Here is a 21,110-nt window from a genome sequence, read left to right on the forward strand (position 1 = left end):
TCCATTATTCAAAAATCTAAACCAAATAACCAAAATGTTAGGATTTCGGGTTGGCCCAAACTATGTCCACCCCTAATTATTGCTTTATTAAATGGAAATACTAAAATTTGAATATTTTTTACTTACTTGGAAATAAAAGTCAAGAAAAGATAAAGAAATGAAAGTCCATAAATAACGGCATTCATTGATAAAAAAGTGGTGATATTGTAGAATAAAAAAATGTGGTTAGCTAAGGAGATTTATGATTGGTGTCCCGAGTGAGAGAGTGAAATAATGATGGTGGCATTATCGACAGGTTGCAGTTTGCAGTACCATCGTAATTGGTTGTTGAATTCCTCCTCATTATCCGGTCGGCATAAAGCAGCATGTGTATCTTTGTCTGGCCCTCTTGGGTTTGGTGGTGTGTTAAAGAATGAAGCACGAAATTGTTGGCCTTGGGCTCGACCATCTCGCTCTTCTGACGAGGATAGTGATAGTGGTATCTTTGCACAAGGCAACACCGCAATAATCTCCGCTTGCTTTGTTGGCCTCTTCACTGGTATCACTGTCGTCCTTTTCAACGCTGCGGTGCGTCATACTACCTTTTTTCCATTTCTCTTTTCATCTATTGTCACTAACTGATATATCTCCCTTGGTTAGGTTCATGAAATCCGTGATTTTTGTTGGGATGGGCGAGGTGCCGCATGGTTGAGGGAGGAGCCCATTGGAGTCATTTGGCAGCGTGTAATCTTAGTACCAGCTTCGGGCGGTTTGGTAGTCAGCTTTTTGAACGCTTTCCGAGCCACACTGGAGGAACGAAATTGGACATCATCTGTCCTGGGACCTGTTTTGAAGGCAATCGCTGCTTGTGTCACTTTAGGAACTGGCAATTCCTTAGGACCAGAAGGCCCAAGTGTTGAAATTGGTACCTCAGTTGCCAAAGGAATTGGAGCTCTGCTCCATAAAGGTGCTCACAATAAGCTATCTCTCAAGGCTGCTGGATCAGCTGCTGGAATCTCTTCTGGTTTGTTCCCACATTATTCTTGCTTCCTATCCCTGGACAAGTCCTTTTGTGTTTGCATCTCTCAAACCAATTAAACTCTACAAAAGGTGAACCCTTTAAGCAAGCAGAAACACTACAAAACCATCAAATAGACCTTTCTCCCCAGAGTAGCAGTAAAGGTGACCCAACAATAAGGCAACTTACTTGTTGATTTCTGAAGATTTGTCTAACCAGCTCCTTTCTCTGTATGTTCAAACTGTTAGCTGTCAATAAAGTTGAACCAGACAACTTCTTGGTTTCTGCAAGCTAATATATTTCCAGGCTTACTCTATAGCAGAAGTAAAACTTTCCCAAAAATCCTTGAGCTGGGAATGAAAAATGAACTCAAAAATGTCATATTAGGCAACTGTCAAAAGCAAAATACTCAAGTTGAAGTTTAGGTAAGAAAAGTGAATGTACATTGATGAACTCTCCCTTAAGAGAGAATCCAATCACTTGCCCCGCAGCATATGCAGGGGTGGAGCCAGGATATGTATATATAGGAGGTGTTGCATCCCCTTAACTTCTACGTGTGTTTACTTCTTGATATTTTGAACCTTCTTATTGGAAATCCTGGCTCCGCCACTGAGCATATGGACCTAAAATATACCAGTGCACTTTTCACATCGTATCAAAAGTTTAACAAACAAAAAAGGCGACTAGTCCTAAAATGTTATTTCATGTCTATATGCACAAGGTTCGACCTTACCATACGTGCATTATTTGTTCTTTGTCTTTCTAATTCGTCAGATATAATCAATCGTCGTTGTAAGTTCTTATAATGTCTATGATTATCTTTATGTTTAGTGACAAAAGACTTTTACGCTAATCACATAGTTAAGTTGCCGAGGTCTCTTCCAATTATGTCGTAGTAGAGTATTGAGGTAAAAGATGATTTGATAGCCGACTTTTGTCTCCTTTCAAGTTGAATTGCAAAAGCAATGTTCCATGCTATTGATAGCTAGACAAGGAAAAATCCAATTTACTTTAGGTATAGCAGTCTTAAGCTCGAGTAGCAAGTTGGAATGGAATTACATAAAAAAAAAAAAAAAAAAAAAACCTGGAGTTCAACCCCTGATTCAAAAAGTAACTTTAGTAAATTACCTCGAAACTAGCGCCTGGGAGGATTTTCAGCATGTGAGAATGGCTTTACCAAAGGTTGGCTCTAGTACCATTTTCTCCTTTTTCTTTTTCATTCTTCATTGCTAATAAGCTAATGCAGTTCCCGCTCTATGGTTGTTTTGATTGTCGGTGGATGTTCAATGAACGTTTTCTTCTTTTTATATGCTGTCAGCATCTTTTGCTTTGCAGGAGTTCGTTTTCTGGAAATATTCTACTTCTTGTTCTGCTAATAATTTCCTGTAGTATCTTTTCACTTACTTCCTCTCCATGATTAACTGGTTGTGTCACTGTAAGACTCTTCTTGTTTTCTACTTAAAGGATTTAATGCTGCCGTTGCGGGTTGTTTCTTTGCTGTGGAATCTGTTTTATGGCCATCACCTGCAGAGTCCTCCTTGTCCTTGACAAATACGACTTCAATGGTTATTCTCAGTGCTGTTATAGCTTCTGTAGTCTCAGAAATTGGTCTTGGCTCTGAACCTGCATTTGCAGTCCCAGCATATGATTTTCGTACACCTACGGGTAATTTTGAACTTCTTCCCTCAAGTTTTCTTCTTAAATACATTTGTACAACTTACAGCAACAACAACCAGTGTTGTTAAAAGCCATCTCCGTCGCTTAAAGAAATGAAGCAAAGTGAAGCGAGGTGTGATTGGTTCAGAGGTGAAGCCGTACGCTTCAAAGAAATGTGTGCCTCAAACAATGACGCACACACTGATCCAAAACGAGTAGAGGTCAATTCTTTAAATATCAACTTTGAGGACTTGGACTATTGTATTTTTTTATTTTATTTTATTTTTTGAGAAAGGCATCTGCATTATCGAACTGCAATTGAAAAAACTGATTTCAGCGTATCAGTTTTTTTTTTCAATTGCAGTTCGATTCCTATAGTACTAAATTCATATAAATTCGACATTTGCGCATTCACTTCAATGAACTGTGCGCTTTCCTTCTCGCTTTCACTTTAAGCCTCACGGTCCTTGCCGCTTTTTTGTGCTTATTCGCTTTTGAAAACACTGACAACAATTACATCTCAATTTAAGCTAGTTAGGGTCGGATATACAAATCATCACTATCTATTGCACTCCATTTAGTCATACCTCATTTAATTCGTCAATATCTGGGTATTCCGTAGCATCAGAGGTTCTCTACATTTTCGACTTAGTCATACAAATGTTTTTAAATAGACTTTAGAGGACTCCTAGAGAGGAGACACTGGCAACTGGCGTAAGATATCACCTTAGACTCACATTTCTGTCATTGGTATTACTTACGGTGGTACGTCCAAATGTGTTTTGAACTCTTTTTTGGTATGCACAATTGTGTTAATTTTCGGTCTCTTTTTCAGAATTGCCTCTTTATCTTCTGCTGGGCATCTTTTGTGGCTTAGTTTCAGTGGCATTATCAAGCTGTACATCATTTATGCTGCAAATAGTGGAAAATATCCAAATGATCAGCAGCGTGCCAAAATCAGTTTTTCCTGTGCTGGGTGGTCTTCTGGTTGGGCTGGTAGCTTTAGCATATCCTGAAATCCTTTACTGGGGTTTTGAGAATGTTGATATTTTGCTAGAATCTCGCCCACTAGTGAAAGGCCTCTCTGCTGATCTGTTGCTCCAGCTTGTAGCTGTCAAAATAGTAACAACTTCATTATGCCGAGCCTCTGGATTGGTTGGAGGCTACTATGCTCCATCTCTATTTATTGGTGCTGCTACTGGAACTGCATATGGGAAAATTGTTGGCTACATTATCTCTCATGCTGATCCAATCTTTCATCTTTCCATCCTGGAAGTTGCATCCCCACAAGCATATGGTCTGGTATGAATTTGCCTTTTGTTCAAAGTAGTGCTACATGTCTGGATAAGTGAGTGTTTTATTATTGAAAAGTAATAAGAGGAGTGCAAGGGAATCTAGCACCAAATCTACTTATTTCCCCTCTTCCGTCTTTCCTTCTGAAATTCGAGGTCATTTTATCTCTACCTTGCATCACCATCTCGAACTTATTTCAGACCTCTCGCAGGTTATAGGATGACTGGCCTGAATTTCCTTTGCCATAAGTGTCTCATATTTCACCGATCACCTCCCACCCCGCGCATCCGCACTCCTTACCATTACACCCCCATTCTTTCATACCCACCTAGATGATGGTCCATCCCCTATCTTTCCATGATTTGATCTTGCTATACATTCACGGTTCAAGAGGATGCTCAAAAGGTATATGACATGAGATGGATGTGTGGGCATGCTAGGAGAGATAAGATTAGGAATGAAAATATTCGGGACAAGGTCGGAGTGGCCCCGTTGTGGACAAGATGAGGGAAGCGAGGCTGAGGTGATTTGGGCATGTGAGGAGGAGATGCGCAGATGCCCTAGTGAGGAGGTGTGAGGGGCTGGCAATGGTGGGTTTGAGGAGAGGTAGAGGTATTTGAAATGCTTTACTTGAGCCTATAGTCTATTGGAAACAGCCTCTCTACCTCCACGAGGTAGGGGTAAGGTCTGCGTACACTCTACCCTCCCCAGACCCCTCTTATGGGATTACACCGGGTATGTTGTTGTTGTTTCTTATGTAGCATCTGTCTTGGTTAATCTTTTCTGACGTCTATAGTATATTTCTCTGTTTCAACATGAATTGTACTGTTAATCTTACTGTTTGACCTCAATTTTGGGAGACATTGTTTAACAGGTTGGCATGGCTGCTACTCTTGCTGGTGTCTGTCAGGTGCCTCTCACTGCGGTTTTGCTTCTCTTTGAACTGACACAGGATTATCGGATAGTTCTGCCCCTCTTGGGAGCTGTGGGGTTGTCATCATGGGTTACATCTGGACAAACAAGAAAAGGGGTAGTAAAGGATAGGAAGGTATTAAAAGATGCAAAAGTGCAGATGACGCAGTGGCAGGGAACTTCTTCCTCCAACATTGGACTTTCTAGCTTCACTTATTCTTCAGGTGAGGAACCTTCACAAAAAGAGAGTAACCTCTGCAGACTTGAGAGTTCACTCTGTCTTTATGAATCTGATGATGAAGAAAATGATTTCGCAAGGAATATTCTAGTTGCACAGGCAATGAGAACACGATATGTGACAGTCCTAATGAGCACCTTGCTAATGGAAACCATATCTCTCATGCTAGCTGAGAAGCAATCTTGTGCTATAATAGTTGATGAAAATAATTTTCTCATTGGTCTGCTGACACTTAGTGATATCCAGAATTACAGCAAGTTGCCAAGAGCAGAGGGAAAATGCCAGGAGGTAGCTTCTTAGTACATTTCAATATTTTAACTAGTATAAGAATATAATTGTTCTAGCATGAAATGGAGCTAATAAGTTTTACAGTTAAAAAAAATTACAGTTTAGAACTGGGAAAACAGGGTTGGCTGGATATTTCTTATGTTGGACTTTTAGGATTATATATATTGCTTTAAGTGTTGTAGGTTGTTTTCTGATGTGAGAAAATGGAATGTTGTATTGTCAAATGTTAAAAAAAGGAATATGTGAATTTCAAAATTAATTAGGGAGTATTTTGAAGTCAATACTTACCTACTGAATCTTTTAGTATAGAGGAGAGTTTTCACAGGAAGAAGAAATGGGATCTGATTTCAATTATGTACAATTGATATATATGTTTTTGTATCTATATTCGCATTAATTTCAAGCAACCAACCAAAGGAAAGTGGCCATTCAACTTGAGTCAGAGGGAGAATAGGTAATGATTTTATCTCTATATTTCATTGAAGCCCCATCGATCAAGAAACTTGAACCTTTTTATGGCCCGCTTCACTCAATTGATGCATTTCTGGAGTGCCAATAGAAACTGACCTGGCCGTGACAATAACATTATTGTTCCCTCCGTTAACTAGTTTCCATGGATCGCCTCCTTGCTGACGATCTTCCAACTGCTAGAACAACTGTTAGCCGGCCAAGTTCTGGCCCGTTGCTATGAATAAAATGTAATAGCCCCCCAAAATGACTCTTTGGCCATTGGACTAGTTTCAACAACTTTGATAGTTCTTTATTTATTGATTACACCTCTATATTCAATTTTTTTTTTCCAATTTTAGTCTTGATTTTGTTCACAAGAGAGATAATGGTATAGCAATGTGAAAAAGAGTATATCACACAGGGGATCTTTTTGAAGAGTCCCACATCGGGCTCTTACGGGATGGGTGGTCTCTTTACATGGCTTGGACAATCCTCACCTCTTGAGCTAGACAACAGGATAGATTTGAATCAAACTATTTATTCACATGGATTTTGTATTACAACAATAAAAGCAACATACCCAATATATTTCCACAAGTGGATTTTGTATTGTATCATTAAATTAAAAAGATTGGTTTTGCTAATTTATCTTCATGTTTAACAAATACATTTCTTTTAAATATATGGATTCAGGAGCTTGTAGTAGCTGAAGTTTGCTCTTCAAATGGCAATAAGTGCCGGGTATCATGCACAGTGACTCCAAATACAAATCTCCTTTCTGCTCTAACTCTTATGGAGAAACATGGTTTAAGTCAGCTACCTGTTATACTAAGGCACGCGGAGGATGAAGGCATACATCCTGTGGGCATTTTGGATAGAGAATGCATCAATGTAGCTTGCAGGTTTTTGATATTTCAACTTTACCTCAAAATACAATGCTTTCTGGAACCAGTAATGATAAAATATGCAAGAAACCTGTGCAGCAGTCACACTTTACCATTGATTTCCAGTTATTATTAAGATGTCGAAAGTATTTGACAAAGTTTATCTCTTATACGCAAGCCCAAGAAGAGAACATATTTCTCCAACACATTTTGACTAACACTAAGAAGAAAATTACAAAAATAGGGTTAAGAAATTGGTTTGATAGGGAAATCACCCTTTATACTAAAAAGAGTTGTGTGAATTTGAGTTCTTAGAGCTTGTGAAAGTTATAAAAACTTGTTATTTTCTAATATGTGGAGTATTTTTGCCATCCAGAAGTAGAAAATAACTCCTCTTGTACAATGAATTCCCTACACAAATTCTCACACTAGGGGTATTCTCTATTCATAACTAGCAGCCCATGTGTAAGAGTTTTATACAATAAACCTATGTCACATAAAAGACTATACATGATGTGGAAGTAACCTCAAGCCACCAATTTTCAAATTCGAAGTATGACTTTTCATTTTCCTAATCCCTACACTGTAACAATACCAGAGTATGGTTAGAAGTTATTCGTGGCAGCAGGGACTAGTTAGTGCTTCTGAAAAGGACATCCCACTCAGTCGAAAATAAAAATCTATCAAGCCTTGATGCAGCTCCCAGATTGTTGCCCTTGTTCCATTTGAAAGTTCCATCAAATAAAGGGGGATCAACAAATTCCAGATCTTCAATTGCCTCTGAGAAGTCTAAAATTGCTCCTGTGTGTCTGTTACTGCTTCTCTCAGCCACAAACATAGTTCCTGCTAACTCCCACAATAATTCTTGCCTTTCTATCCTGCAGTTGGAGCTGTAAACTCCTGTGATGTACCCGGACAAGTTATTTGCCAGTGAATAAAAGTTGCAAGTGATACTTTGAGTCCCTGTGTTGATTATTTCACCTTCCCAAATCCTTTTATCGCACATCACAAGTATTCCACCTCGACTTCACTAGCCTCTAACGTGCCAAATCAGCCCACCTGTTAACCCATGGCTGCTTTACAGTAATCTCCATGTTGCTTTCCATCTTCATTTCTTGAAAGCAGTAATACATCTGCTTGCCATCTGCGAATCAATGTTTTCATATTTTTCTTTTTCTGTACTGTTAATTCCCTGTACATTCCAAGTAATTATTTTCACATCCATTGATGGTCAACACAAATTACTCCCCCTGCTTCTAGAGTCGGTATTTGACATTAAATACCAATCTTTGGACTTCCTTAATTCCTTTCTGCTTCGAAGTAGAGCATGGAGCTTCATTAATCTTATATTTTCTTCTATTATCGATCTTCATGAAAAGAGAAAGTGCTCAACTGGATAAACTGAAAACTACAATAGGTTTGGCTTTGATTCCGTGCGAAAGAAAGAATAGACTTTGATCCTAACTCAACCTCAAAAGTTAGCTAATTGCCTAACACTGTGGAAGGAGAGAACCGTCCAATTCCTCAACCACTATGGGACACTTTATTAATTATGATGTCACTTTTCCTACCAGTTCTAAGTTGAGTGATTTCTTGATGTCATTGAAATAATGCCTCTAGAAAATTTTCTTCTCTCCTGAAAACACTTGTGTTCCAATTGAATCCCCCTTTGACATTTTCTATGTTTTCTCTCTTCTTTGGTGGAACAGAGCATTAGCAACTAGAGAACAGCTTAGCTAGTTTTCCGCGGGGTAAAGGCTACCTGAAGGTTGCAAAACCTGTTTGCAATAAGTTCTTCCCTCTTAAATCATGTCGAGGGTTATTGTGTCCGAGTAATCCACCTCAACAAGTAAGATGGAACGGTTGGATTGATAGTGATTTATCCATTAATTACTGCTATGCTGACTTCTTGTTCATATAAGAAGATGCTACATCAGCATATCCAAACAACTGTTTTGGTCTACCTGAGATTTTGGGACTACCATCTTCAGTTAAATTGTAAATGATGAGAATGATGCTAGCATAGATAGAGGAGAAATATAATGAGGAAGCTGGATTCACAGCTGAAGCTGAAGGTTGTTGAAGCTGCTTCTCAAATTAGGCACTGGAGGAGCGCACTGCCTAACTACACTGACTTGTCATCCAATTCCAAAGATTCACTTCCGTGCTATAGAACTTGAACAAGATTGAGTTAGATGCCTTGTGTCAGAATTAAGTTTGCTCTTTTGTCGTTAATAATATTTCTTTTTGCTGCTTTAGTCAACCGTTAATGACTTTTCAAACAACCCTACCCCCCGCGCTCACCCTCCATCGTTGTTTCCCGAACTGCCCTCTCCTGATGCTTTGACTTTGCGCAACTTGCTCGTTTGTTATTAAGGTGTTATACTCTTTCTCTGGCACATTTTACATGATATGATTTGAGTAGGTAGAATTTAACAAGGTTATTTGGCTTGTATTAAATGATGAGAGGTAAAATAGTAAAGTAGCAGCTGATGAGTTAAGAGGTATGACAAAGTATTTTGATAAAATTTGATTTCTTGAAGTGAGAAATGAAGATAAAATTGTATATAGAAGTGCTAAATATTGTGGAATAACCAAAATAAAAATGTCATACAAATTGAGAAGAAGTCAAAATCTCGCACATGACAACTATCACAAGACTTCGAGACTACTGTTCTGTTCTCTGAAACTTACCAAATCTAGCACGGAGTATTTTGCATTAAACAGTAAAGGAAAAGAGTAACTTGTGCTTCTGAATTGTATGATTTAGAATTTTAATATTTCAGAATGGAGAATTACTACTATACTCCACTATTATACGTTTAATACTCCCAAGTAAATGCAGTAACAGTTAACTCTTGCACTTCATATATTTGTTTCTGCTCTGCACTAAAGATTGTACTCCGGAAGCCCTTGAAAATTAGATCCGACCGCCCTACTTTTTCCCTTTCCTGATGTCCATCTCTCCTCCAGGCTCTCCGGCTTGCTAGCAGTATGTGAACGCCAACTGTAGCCGTACGCTGAGCACTTTTCTTGATCCGTAACAAAATAGTTAAAGGTTGCAGGAAGCTGCCAATGTAGAGCCCATCCGGATGTTGGACAACTCACACAGGTCTAGAGAACTCTCAATGATTATCTGTAGCTGATTTTTAATATGGGTGTGAAAATTGCTGAAGCTAATTCCAGCACAAAGGACACGGATGAAAGGAAAGTTGCCATGAATTCTAGATAAGATCAAAATGTCCACTCAATTAATGAGTAACAAGACAATGATGCACTTGCTGCTTTATGGCTCTTCTCAAATAAAATATGCTGGCCTGCCCACTATCTAGTCAACAATCGAACTGCATCCAACTATCCTTACATGTTGATTTTAACAATAAAACCGTTAGTTATGTCTAATGGTATTGATAAACCGTGTTACTAAGTTAAAAAGCAAACGGCTGCCAACTTTAAGGATATTGGAGAGAACACTACAGGCTACACCTGCCAAATGAGCTCATGGTGATTTCATAAAATAAAAAGCAACCCAGGAAGACTCTTGTGTACAATGAAAGTTAGAGAAACTATGTACAGCATTACAGAATAAATACCACAACAGGAGCATTTCAAAGACCATCCTTCAAGCTAAGCTTTATATTTTGGACTTTAACTGATAGTTGTTGCTTATGGTCATCTATATCCTTCAAAACTGAATAAAGGTTTGCACGATAAACTTCACATTTCCGATTGGCACAATCTAGTTGATAAGAAAGTTCCTGGATCTTTGTATCCATGTCATCCTACAATAATATGCATATAATTTATCAGTCAAATAACCAAAGATCTGAGAAAATAACCAAACCTCCAGACATGCAAAAGTTTCTTTGCAGCTCGAAAAAACAGTTGACCAATTTTTATATTCTAAATTTTTTTATTATACATAGGGGAAAGGGAAGAAGAGTAAGGAGGGGATCACAAGGTAGGGAGCCGGAACTCCCGCCAACAAGGTAGAACTCAGATAGCCAACCAACTGAGCTATCATGATTCCCCATTAGACCAAATTCAACACCTACGGCTGAGGAGAATGCACGGAATTGTTTCAGCATTCTTCAACCAAATTGGAACAACCCAATAGATGTCGATGCTGAGGTATGAAGAAAGATCCCTCAATGCACCAAATAGAATATATGAAACCATGTTTCTAATCCAACAACTTATGACCTCTATTGCTGCAGAGAACCCAATCATCAAACTTCTCCACCTCATTTAAGGTTCTCTTCAAGTGTTTAGGCAACTTGGAGCTGCCAAGTTTTTTTCCCCAAACGAGGTTAGAACCAGCAGATGCATGTTTAGAATTTTCCAGGATATGAAATGTGAAATGAAAGAAAATGCAAACACACATTGTGATTAATGCTGACCCACGAACCTATATCAAGCAAGAATGTCATTATTTGAAAATCCAGTATAAAATCATTGAAATAACTGTCCCCTCATACAATCAAATCCAGGAGGAGGGGATCGTATGACCCCTTAGGTATAGACGCAACACAACAAATCTCTTCACAGTTGAGGCTTGTACTATAATCACTAGTGCCCATCAGCAGCAGCCACATAAAAATACACATAGTACCTATGTACACAACGACAATAGCCATCCCAAGTTAATTTAGAAATGAACTACAGTTTCAGCCAAAGAGCTCACTAACAACCAGGGAAAAAGCCAAATATAGAGCTGCTAAGCTGCAATTTCTGAACTATGTCCAAAACCAGTAATGTTTAGGAATTGAACACCCCTGCTGGGTGGGTATTGAATTTTATGCGAAAAATGCAAGATGTACAAAGGTATATTCTAAACACTATACTAATGTCTGAAATGCTTTGAGAAATAAAAATTAACAGCGGAAGAGACCTACTGTGACTGCTATTTGTTATTTGTTTCCTAGTTTTCAGGCATCTTTTAATTTTCAACGATCTTTTACTTGTTTTCTAATCTTAGGACTCTGTTTCAGATAGGGAGAGTAGTTGAGACTTATATGGATAGTAATTAGGGTATCATCCTTTTATATACCCTGTCATGTATCATAGAATATAAGCACATTATTCGATTAGCCATTTCCTTTTATGGTATCAGCGCTACTGCTCACACGAGACTGATCCTTGTTTCTTTTCAACAGTTGTCACACAATAACTGATCTGCTGTCTCAATGGTTCCTCCTAACAACGATGTTAATGCTGATAACACAGCCGCAAACAACCCCAACATCCAATTCAATCGTGCCACTCAATTACCAATCAAGCTCATCGGCAGTCATAACTTTGCAACTTGGAAAGTTTCAATGCTCATGAATGGCCACAAATTATTTGGCCATCTTGATGGCTCCTCCGCTGCACCACCCAAGACAATAACTCAAAACAACCAAAGCGTGCCAAATCCTGCCTACGAGACCTGGTTCTGCCAGGATCAACTTATACAAAATGCCCTCATGACATTAGTTGATCCAACACTTGCATCAACTGTTGCAATGGCAGCTTCTGCTCACAAAGCATGGACCTTTCTCCATACTGCTTTTGCTAACAAGTCTCAGACTAGAATTTTTAGTCTCTGAGAACACCTCCCATAACTGCAGCATTGCTCAAAGGACCAGCATAGCTTCTCCTCACAGCAGCAACAACAACAACAACCGCAGGCAAGGAAACAATGCCTCACCCAACAATCAACAATGGTGCCCTCAATAAAACAGGGAACAATGGACCCCAAGGAGAAACCAGCAATGGCAGCAACAACCTTCAGGCAATGAACTACGATGTCAACTCTGTGATCGTCTGGTCACTCAGCAAGAGTTTGTCGGTCACAGTGTCAGTCCCATAATCACCTCCAAGCACGTGCCAACTATGCTGGACGTCTGCTCCCACAACAGGAACCTTGGATTGTCGACTCCGGGGCCACTCGTCACATTACATCTGATGCTCACAGCCTAACTACTACACAGGATTATCATGGTCCTGAAACAGTCTCAATGGATGATCGTAACACCATACCAATTTCCCACACTGGTAACACTAATTTATGTGCATCGAATTATCAGTTTACCTTACTTAATACATTGTCTGCCCCTGCTATAAAAAGAAAATCTTATCTCAGTCTCACAATTTTGTCGTGACAATCAAACATCCATTGAATTTTCCCCTTTTTATTATCTTGCGAAGGATCTGACTACGGGGGCGCCTCTGGTGCGCGGGCAGAGTAAAAGTGGACTTTATGAGCGGCCACCAGGCAGTACAAGCACCCATCCTCAATGCAATATGGCCATCCTTTTGCACCTGTGGCATCGGCGCTTGGATCATCCCAACAGTCGCGTTTGAAATAAGCTTTTGCAGAAGTTTTCTCTTCCATTTTCAGATTCAAAAATTTCTTCAGTTTGTTATTCTTGTTGTTCAAATAAGATGCACAGGTTACCTTTTTCAGCAAATTCCTTGAAAAGCAAACGGCCTTTACAAATAATTTACAATGATTTATGGGGCCCTTCTCCTGTGTTATTTGTTGATAAAAAACTTTATTACGTTTTATTTGTTGATCACTTTTCAAAGCATATGTGGTTGTACACATTAAAATCCAAGAAGGAAGTTGCCGAGGTTTTCAAAAAATTTACATCCTTTGCTTGAGCGACAATTTGAAATAAAAATTCTTTCATTTTATACCTATGGGAGGTGAATTTGAAAGCCTATCCTCGTACTTAAAAACACAAGGTATCGAACATTTGGTACCCCCTCCTTATACGCCACAAAGAATAGCTTTGGTTGAACGGAGACACCGACACGTTATTGAAACTGTCAAGACTCTATTACACCAAGCTTCACTTCCGACCAAATTTTGGAGTTTTGCTTGTCAACAAGCAGTTTATCTCATAAACAGGTTCACTACACCCAATTTAAAAGACCAGTCCCCATATGAAATTTTATTTAAAGCACCTCCAAATTATGAATCCATAAATATATTTGGTTGTTTATGCTATCCCTGGACTCGACCCTATGCCAAAAATAAACTTGAACCCCGTTCAACGCCTTGTGCTTATTTGGGATTCTTTAAGACTCTTAACAAATATTAAATGGCGTTCAAGGGATGTATTATTTTTTGAAAAAAATTATCCTTTTGAACACATGTTTTCCCAATTTAAAAATAATTCTAATACTAATGTATCTTGGGAAATCTGTTTCGGTAATGGCAGCATAAAAATGAAAAGAAAGAGTTGAGCACAAGCAAGAAAACAGTAAACATAGTTTGTTTTGCCACAGGGAACATAACTTCCGGGAATTGGTAGATAGTTTTCAATGGCAGGATAATTAAATGGCGTTCACTTACACTCAGCAAGAATGAAGTGGGTTAAGACATTAGAAACCCGAGGAAACACAAGTGTAGCTTAATGATGAAATGGTTGTGGAGCTTCACTTCAAAAGAACAGGAATATGGAATAAAGTTGTCGGTGAGAAGTATGGATACCAAAGCAATGATTGTACCTTAGTGGGTGCGGTTATGGAGAACGTTAGAGCTTTATGGCATAACTTTGTAAGCAATATTGGGTTTAAAGTGGGAGATAGAAAAAGGGTTGCTTTTTGGGACGATAATTGGATTGTACATGATTCTCTATGGACCTGTTTGGATGGCCACCTTGTAAACTGTAAATGGATTCGGCCGTGATTAGGTGTATTTACACAGTATGGCATGTTTGTTTGACCAAGTAATTACTTGGTCAGTATGGAGTTTAAGGGGAGTCATTACTCTCCAATTCTCAAGGGAAGGCGAGAATGACTTTTTAAATACTTTCCTTTTTCTTTTTCAAATATTATTCCTTTTTTTTTAAAAAAAAAAAAAGGAAGATTCTTTCCTCCTCGCTAATTTCCATTTCAACGTGAAGCCTCTTTGTTGCTCTATTACAATTTACAGGGACTAGTACTTTATATCTCCCTATATTTTCCTCTGTTCTTTTTTATTTTTTTTTAATTTTATATTTAGTACTAGTAGTAATACTTTCTAGGCTGATGTCTTATGCCTTATTTGTTTTATTAAGACTAAGACGTCGGAATGAGTACACATCTGAAGATTAAGATGTTGTATTAAGATCTAAATACTAAATGATTAAGACTGTCTTTTTTCTCAACATTTAAATGTATAAAGTTGCCTTTATTTAAAATTAATAAATATATATATTCAAATAAAATACTAAATTAACAAAGTATTTTTCAAAAATTATATGACAATTGTTGGTGGTGATGGCTAGCGTTGGTGGTTGTGGAAGGGATAATGTTGGCTAATGATGGTGGTTGTGAGTAGTAGCTAGTGGTGATGGTGACTGGTATGGTCGATAGTGGCTGGCAGTGGTGGTCGATGGTGGCTGGTTGATGTGGTAATTGTGGTGGTGGCCGATACTTGTGGTGAATGGTAGTGACAACTAATGGTGGTGTGAATGACGACAATGGTTGCCAAATATATAGGGTGAATATTGGTGGTGATTGTTGGTAGTATTTAGTTGATGTTGAAGTAATGGTGGTTGGTGGTGATCATTGTAAATGATGGCTAGTGATGACGACGGCTAACTGTGGTGATTGGCGGAGGTGGTGGTTGTGGCTTGAGGATGGTGGTTGTTGATGGTGGGTGTGGAGTAGATAACGGCGGGCAAGATGGTAGCGGTTAGCTGCGAAAACGTATGGAGCAGTGATGAACTGTGATCTTTGTAGAAATTCTTAAACAAACATCTTAATGACCATAAGACTCTGTTATAAATCTTAATCATTCAGATATATTCAAACCCATGAAGTGGTTGTAAAAGAACAAAACAAACACACTTAATAAGTAAAAGCTAAATAATAAAGAATAAGACCTGAAAACAAACAGATTTAATTATTGAAATCTAAATGATTAAGAGCTTCATAGAGGCCTTAGTGATGGTAATGAACTTAATGTCTTGTTATATATATATATATTTTTTTTGAGAATGATAATGTTGATGTCTTGTTATATTATTATTGTCTCTTTTTATGAGTTTCTATCTTTTAATAAAATCTTGTTTCTGTCTTTTTATCTTTGTTCAAATAATTATCTTATCGGATGAATTTTGATTGACGATTATGATAGTTTGAAGATAATATTATGCTTTATTATTAGCTTTATACTAATGACTTTCTATATAAACTTTGTTGTAGATAGATTGATAAGTAGCGTTTGTATTTTGCTTAAAATTTAGTTTTAACTCTTTATTTTCTATTCATTAGTATAGAAAATAATGAATAGATTCTGATTTCACTTTCGGTGTTGTTGCCGAGGCGATGGGGGTTGAGGAGAACCACTTTGGTTTAAGGGGGAATACTTCAAGCCAACATAGGAGGGGAAAAGAAGTAGCTGCAAGTCATTCCCTAGTTGATGAAGTTGAAGAAGATGATGAGCAATATGATGATGATGCAGGAATACAAGATTTTGACAATCTTGTAGAAGAACAAGAATTAGATGTTGAACCATTAATAGCCTTGATTTTGTTTGTCCTATGGTCTATGGAGGATTTTGTGATATCTACTTTAGTTTTTTATTTGAACTTTTAGCCTATGGAGGATTTTGTGATATCTACTTTAGTTTTTAATTTGAACTTTTGCTTATATATATATTCTCTATTTATTTTGCTCTTTTTACAAAAAAAATTGCGCTTCACCTCAATGAAGCTGAGCCTTGTCGCTTTTTCCGCTTCACGATTTCCTGAACACTGTCTGGAACATTAGAGGAAAGAGTACTGGTCAGAATGGCTGTATACTATTCCTGCATGTATATGGTGGACCATATGGAGGGAAAGAAGTGATAGATGCTTTGAAGACAAAGGAAACTCTATTCAGAAGATAAAATGAACTCTCTACTTTTGTTTTATTTTTTGTATGGTGCTTTGACAATGATGTTGAAGCAGTAATAGATTTTATTCTATTTTTTTCTTTTGAAACTGGTAATTGTGAAGCAGTGATAGATCTTATAGAATCACTTTAAGAATAGTAAGGATATAATTTTGGCTTTGATAGTAAATACTTTTTACTGACTCCTCTGGTCCAAATTTATGTAGGAAAAAAGGGTAGATAAATTTATGTTTAAGCGTAACATGTGCATTCCTCTGGTCCAAATTTAAAATATTGGAATGCAAGTTTCACTGTTTCAGACTCCTCAAATACTACTTCTCCCATGTTCTTATCACAAAAATCTCCTCAAAAGGGAACTAAATACCAGTGACTCTTTTGAACAGATTTGAAATACAATGAGACACCAGAAGTCTGAAGCCAACTTGTGACCAATTAGTTGAAGCGCTAAACCAAAACAAGTTAATTTTCTGCTTGCTAAGTAAGGATCAATGCCAATAAACGCTTTCTCTGCAATGTTCGTCAACATTCATTTCCTTCATTTTGTTTCTCTTTTTCGTATTTAATCTGTTCGTTTTGCATGATATTTATATTTATTCAGTCGTTCAATCACTACTCTTTCAGTTCTCTTTATCTTTTCAGTTGGGTGTTCCGATTTCAGGTATGATTTTCTTTCTTTTCTGGCTCAAATTTCTTCCAGTTATATTTCATGTCATTATTGTTTTGTCTAATCTCTCTACAATTTCATGGCTGACGTGAAGGTTTTTGTTGTTCTCAGGTATGTCTCAATTGTCTTAACTCCTACTAATTACTTGCCACAACGTATTTGCAGATTCATAGCAAGAAGAGGAATAGACTAACCCTAAAGCGCCTAAATGACCTAGTGTTCATAAAATACAATAGAACATTGAGGCATCATTACACTTCATCAAAAAAAACATTGAGGCATCGTTACAATGCTCGCAATGTAATTGATCCAATTGCTTTGGACAATATTGATGATGCCAATGAATGGCTCACCGGAGTTGAGAATGCTGAAGATGAAGCAATTTTTTAGGGAGATTCTGATTTCACTTTCGGTGTTGTTCCCGAGGCAATGGGGGTTGAGGAGAACCACTATGGTTTAAGGGGGAATACTTCAAGCCAACATGGGAGGAGAAAAGAAGTAGCTACAAGACATTCCCTAGTTGATGAAGTTGAAGAAGATGATGATGCAGGAATACAAGATTTTGACAATCTTGTAGAAGAATAAGAATTAGATGTTGAACCATTAATAGCTTTGATTTTGTTTGTCCTATGGTCTATGGAGGATTCTGTGATATCTACTTTATCTACTTTAGTTTTTATTTGAACTTTTGCTTTTATATATATATTTTCTATTTATTTTGTTCTTGTTTAAAAAAAATTGTGCTTCACCTCAATGAAGTGAGCGCTTCGCTTAAAGATTAAAAAATGACTAACCTCAGAGAGTGGACATGCGAGACTTCTCTGTTCATCCTCAATGTTGTAATTTGCATGAACCCCATTCCTGGTCAAGTTTTCTCTACAATGTCCATTTACTAAAGATATCCTCCCATCATGCTTTACTGCTAGGGAAACCTTCTTTGAAGCCTCTTCCAGAGCAGCCATTGCCACAGTATAAGAATCAACAGTCTCCGCCCCTTCCTCCACAAACTTAAATGCTTCATGTCTCAGCATATTATATCGAACAGTATGTGATTCCAAATAATAATTGACTGCTTCAGCAACACGGTCTTCCAATGCAACACTGCTCTTTGCGCTTCGGCTCCATCGTTTGAGGATGTAATGAGAAGGAAGAGTCAGAACGTTTGTCACTCTGAACACTGCTAAAACGTGTCGGCAAAGAAGACCTGAGAACTCAAACATCTGGCAGCTACAAGTAGCTTTCATTTCTAAAACATTGAATCTTACATAGTAAGCTCTGTGGTCCTCCCCAAATTTAGCAACTTCATAAGTGGTAACTAGTCCATCATCCTCGACTTTGTTGGCCATGAAAGTTAGAGTGGCAACCAACTCCTCCTGAAATCTCATAAATAACTTTTTCGTGTAGATCTCGGATGCTTGTTTTTCCATTGGAGAAGGGGTCTTCAAAACTGGGAATGTATTCATCGTATCATAATCAGCTTTGACTTCTTTCTCTGCACGGCTCTCCACAGCTTTCTCATACAATTTGAAGAACTGATTCAGATTAGTTGACGCATTCACATAACCATCAAAATATGAGTTCATGCTATCACTACGCTGAGTAATAGACATTTCTGCAAAAAATGCATCACGGAGATATACTGGCACCCATTGCCTGCGATCTGAATATATCGCTTGAAGCCAGTCATGATCCCTGAGCTCATACTTGTCAACAAGAGAAAGCCAAGAGGATTCAAATTCCTCAGTAGACTCTGTCAAATTGACACACTTGTGGAAGTCTACTTCAAAATTTGGGTGTTCAAGGAAGACATGTGACAACTTTTCCTGGCATTTCTTGAAGATGTGCCATTTGCAGAAACGGTGACGGGTCTCAGGGAAAACCTGCATGATGGCAGACCTAATTACAGCATCATGATCCGTTGTCATTGACAAGGGGGGTTGACCAGACATAGCTGCAAGCCATGTCTTAAAAAGCCATATGAATGAGGCTTCTGACTCATTTATTAGGAAAGCACATCCAAAGAGAACAGGTTGTCCGTGATGATTTACTCCAGTAAAGGGTGCAAAGGGTAAGCGGTACCTATTTGACCTATAAGTTGTATCAAATGTAACAGTATCACCAAAATAGTTATAATTTGCTCTTGCCTTAGAGTCAGCCCAGAAGACATTCCCTGTGCACTGATCCTCATCACCCTGAACTGCATAAAAGAATCCAGGGGGGTTGTGGACATTCATTTGTTTCAGGTAATCTAAGAGGAGCTGTATGTCTCCTTCGAGGCTCCTTTGGCGGTTGTTGCGCATGTAATTGCGACAATCTACCTCAGTGAAACCAACTTTGCTAATACCACCATACTCTTTAATGAGGGCAGACATAATCCTGCGGGGACCCATGCCAGCAGCCTGCAAGGTATCAATTAGGGTCTTGGCAGGACCAGAAATTTGACGATGGGAGCGGAGACAGTGGACCTGATCAGGGGGGACGAGGTCGTGATTGTGGTCCTTGACAAAGTTGGAGACGAGCCACTTACCAGAAGAGTCGTGTATCTTGACAGAGAGAGCAGCCTTGCAGCCAACGCGGGTGATAGTACGGGGTCTCTTAATTTCTCTATCCTTGGTACGTTTCTCATTCAAATTGCGGAAACCTTCTTTGGCACAGACAAAGGACCTCTGAATGATGGCTCCATCCTTCCTGGAGCGGCGGGAGGAGCTGACACGGGTGCTGAAGCCAACACGGCGTGCGTAGGAGTTATAAAAGGCCTTGGCAGCCTCCTCAGATTCAAATTCCATGCCCTCATAAGGTTCAAGATCGAGTAGGTCCCCGTAACTTGGAGGAGGAGGATAACAGTTGTCCACCTCGTCAAGAACGTCATCTCCATCCCCGTCCTCTCCTAAGCCTATATCAAACTCATTCTCCATCCAGTTTAATTAAGTTTAGTATCCTTACATAGAATCGCAGGCGTACTAATAGCCTAGTGTGAATTAATACAGAGAGAGAGGAAAGAATAAATTGATAGCGCATGCAGTTCGGGTTAGCGGAAAAGGAATCCCTAGAAAATCAAACTACTTACTCTCCCAGGTGCAGAAGAAGAACGAAATTCGCTTTGCGGATCTTCTGTTCCGCTTACACTCCCACCTCTATGCACTGCTACATCCAATTTGGAGATTTCCACGAATAACCAATTTTTAGGTCATCCAAAGCTAATTGGCATTTTACTTATCAAGCCTATCAGCCATTTTTAACTTATTCGAGGGTTTGGCAAAAATAAAAAATAGATTAAGTTAAAGAGTGTTTAAAATAAGTCAAAACTAATAAGTTGTTCAACTCCAATATTTTATTTTTTTTTGCTTAAAAGTCATTTTGATTTGACCAACAACTTTACCCTTTTATCTCTTATATTTTCTGTTAATTTCAATACTACCCTTACTTTTAAAAACCCTTTAAGCACTTTTATCCAAACACATAACTGTTTATTTATAAAATAACTTTCAGCACTTAAAAAGTACTTTAAGCGCCTATGCTTAAAAGCCATTTTTTTCAGCTAATCCAAACGAGTTCTAAAAGAAGTTGCGCCCTTTGTGTAACGGCATGGTTATATATTCACCACTTTTTTTAATGAGGTTGTTCTAAATCACAAAGTATATCTATTCTAGATCACAAAATTGAATATTGAAGTTGTTAGTTTCCTTTTCATAAGAAAGCCAAATAGCATCAAATTAGCAACAATAGTGCACTAATTTATTTAGCATATTATATCACGTGACCTATTGCTCCCTGCACGTTTGCTTTCACAACAGTTTATCTTACTTCAATTTGCATTGCATTAAACGGTAACATGTCTTATCTTTTACACTTCAATTT

The 21,110-nt window shown here is 38.2% G+C and overlaps 2 protein-coding genes across 6 annotated transcripts; one reads left to right on the forward strand and one right to left on the reverse strand.

Moving 5' to 3' along the window:
* The first annotated feature begins 238 nt into the window (after positions 1 to 238).
* Positions 239 to 9,737, forward strand: LOC132065246 (chloride channel protein CLC-e). Of its 2 annotated transcripts, none has more exons than XM_059458534.1 (7): positions 239 to 567; positions 640 to 1,003; positions 2,462 to 2,662; positions 3,489 to 3,955; positions 4,821 to 5,384; positions 6,528 to 6,736; positions 9,692 to 9,737. In XM_059458534.1, exons 1-7 carry the CDS (start codon positions 274 to 276, stop codon positions 9,729 to 9,731), a joined length of 2,139 nt encoding a protein of 712 aa, XP_059314517.1. In that variant the 5' UTR covers positions 239 to 273; the 3' UTR covers positions 9,732 to 9,737. The 2 variants fall into 2 exon arrangements, with proteins under 2 accessions (XP_059314517.1, XP_059314518.1); XM_059458535.1 differs by lacking the exon at positions 9,692 to 9,737 and adding an exon at positions 8,428 to 8,976.
* On the reverse strand, positions 9,303 to 20,466 carry LOC132065244 (protein FAR1-RELATED SEQUENCE 5). 4 transcript variants are annotated; one of them, XM_059458531.1, is made up of 3 exons: positions 18,047 to 20,464; positions 10,312 to 10,500; positions 9,303 to 10,072 (listed from the first exon to the last, which is right to left on the reverse strand). In XM_059458531.1, the coding sequence occupies exons 1-2, from the start codon at positions 20,165 to 20,167 to the stop codon at positions 10,327 to 10,329; spliced, it is 2,295 nt and encodes a 764-aa protein (XP_059314514.1). In that variant the 5' UTR covers positions 20,168 to 20,464; the 3' UTR covers positions 9,303 to 10,072; positions 10,312 to 10,326. The 4 variants fall into 4 exon arrangements, with proteins under 4 accessions (XP_059314514.1, XP_059314515.1, XP_059314513.1 ...); XM_059458533.1 differs by lacking the exon at positions 9,303 to 10,072 and adding an exon at positions 16,399 to 16,453 and having other exon boundaries at positions 10,362 to 10,500; positions 18,047 to 20,466; XM_059458532.1 differs by lacking the exon at positions 10,312 to 10,500 and having other exon boundaries at positions 18,047 to 20,466.
* Positions 20,467 to 21,110: the final 644 nt, after the last annotated feature.

The sequence above is a fragment of the Lycium ferocissimum genome, chromosome 7, assembly GCF_029784015.1.
Source record: "Lycium ferocissimum isolate CSIRO_LF1 chromosome 7, AGI_CSIRO_Lferr_CH_V1, whole genome shotgun sequence".
Lineage (NCBI taxonomy): Eukaryota > Viridiplantae > Streptophyta > Magnoliopsida > Solanales > Solanaceae > Lycium > Lycium ferocissimum.

What these genes read in the sequence shown, in the direction of transcription:
- LOC132065246 (XM_059458534.1), top strand. Translation starts at nt 274, where the DNA reads ATGATGGTGGCATTATCGACAGGTTGCAGTTTGCAGTACCATCGTAAT. An exon ending in CCCCACAAGCATATGGTCTG is followed by an intron (nt 3,956 to 4,820) that starts GTATGAATTTGC and finishes ATTGTTTAACAG; the next exon opens with GTTGGCATGGCTGCTACTCT. An exon ending in CAGAGGGAAAATGCCAGGAG is followed by an intron (nt 5,385 to 6,527) that starts GTAGCTTCTTAG and finishes ATATGGATTCAG; the next exon opens with GAGCTTGTAGTAGCTGAAGT.
- LOC132065244 (XM_059458531.1), bottom strand. Translation starts at nt 20,167, where the DNA reads ATGGAGAATGAGTTTGATATAGGCTTAGGAGAGGACGGGGATGGAGAT. An exon ending in TCGCATGTCCACTCTCTGAG is followed by an intron (nt 10,501 to 18,046) that starts GTTAGTCATTTT and finishes ATATTATTGTAG; the next exon opens with GATGACATGGATACAAAGAT.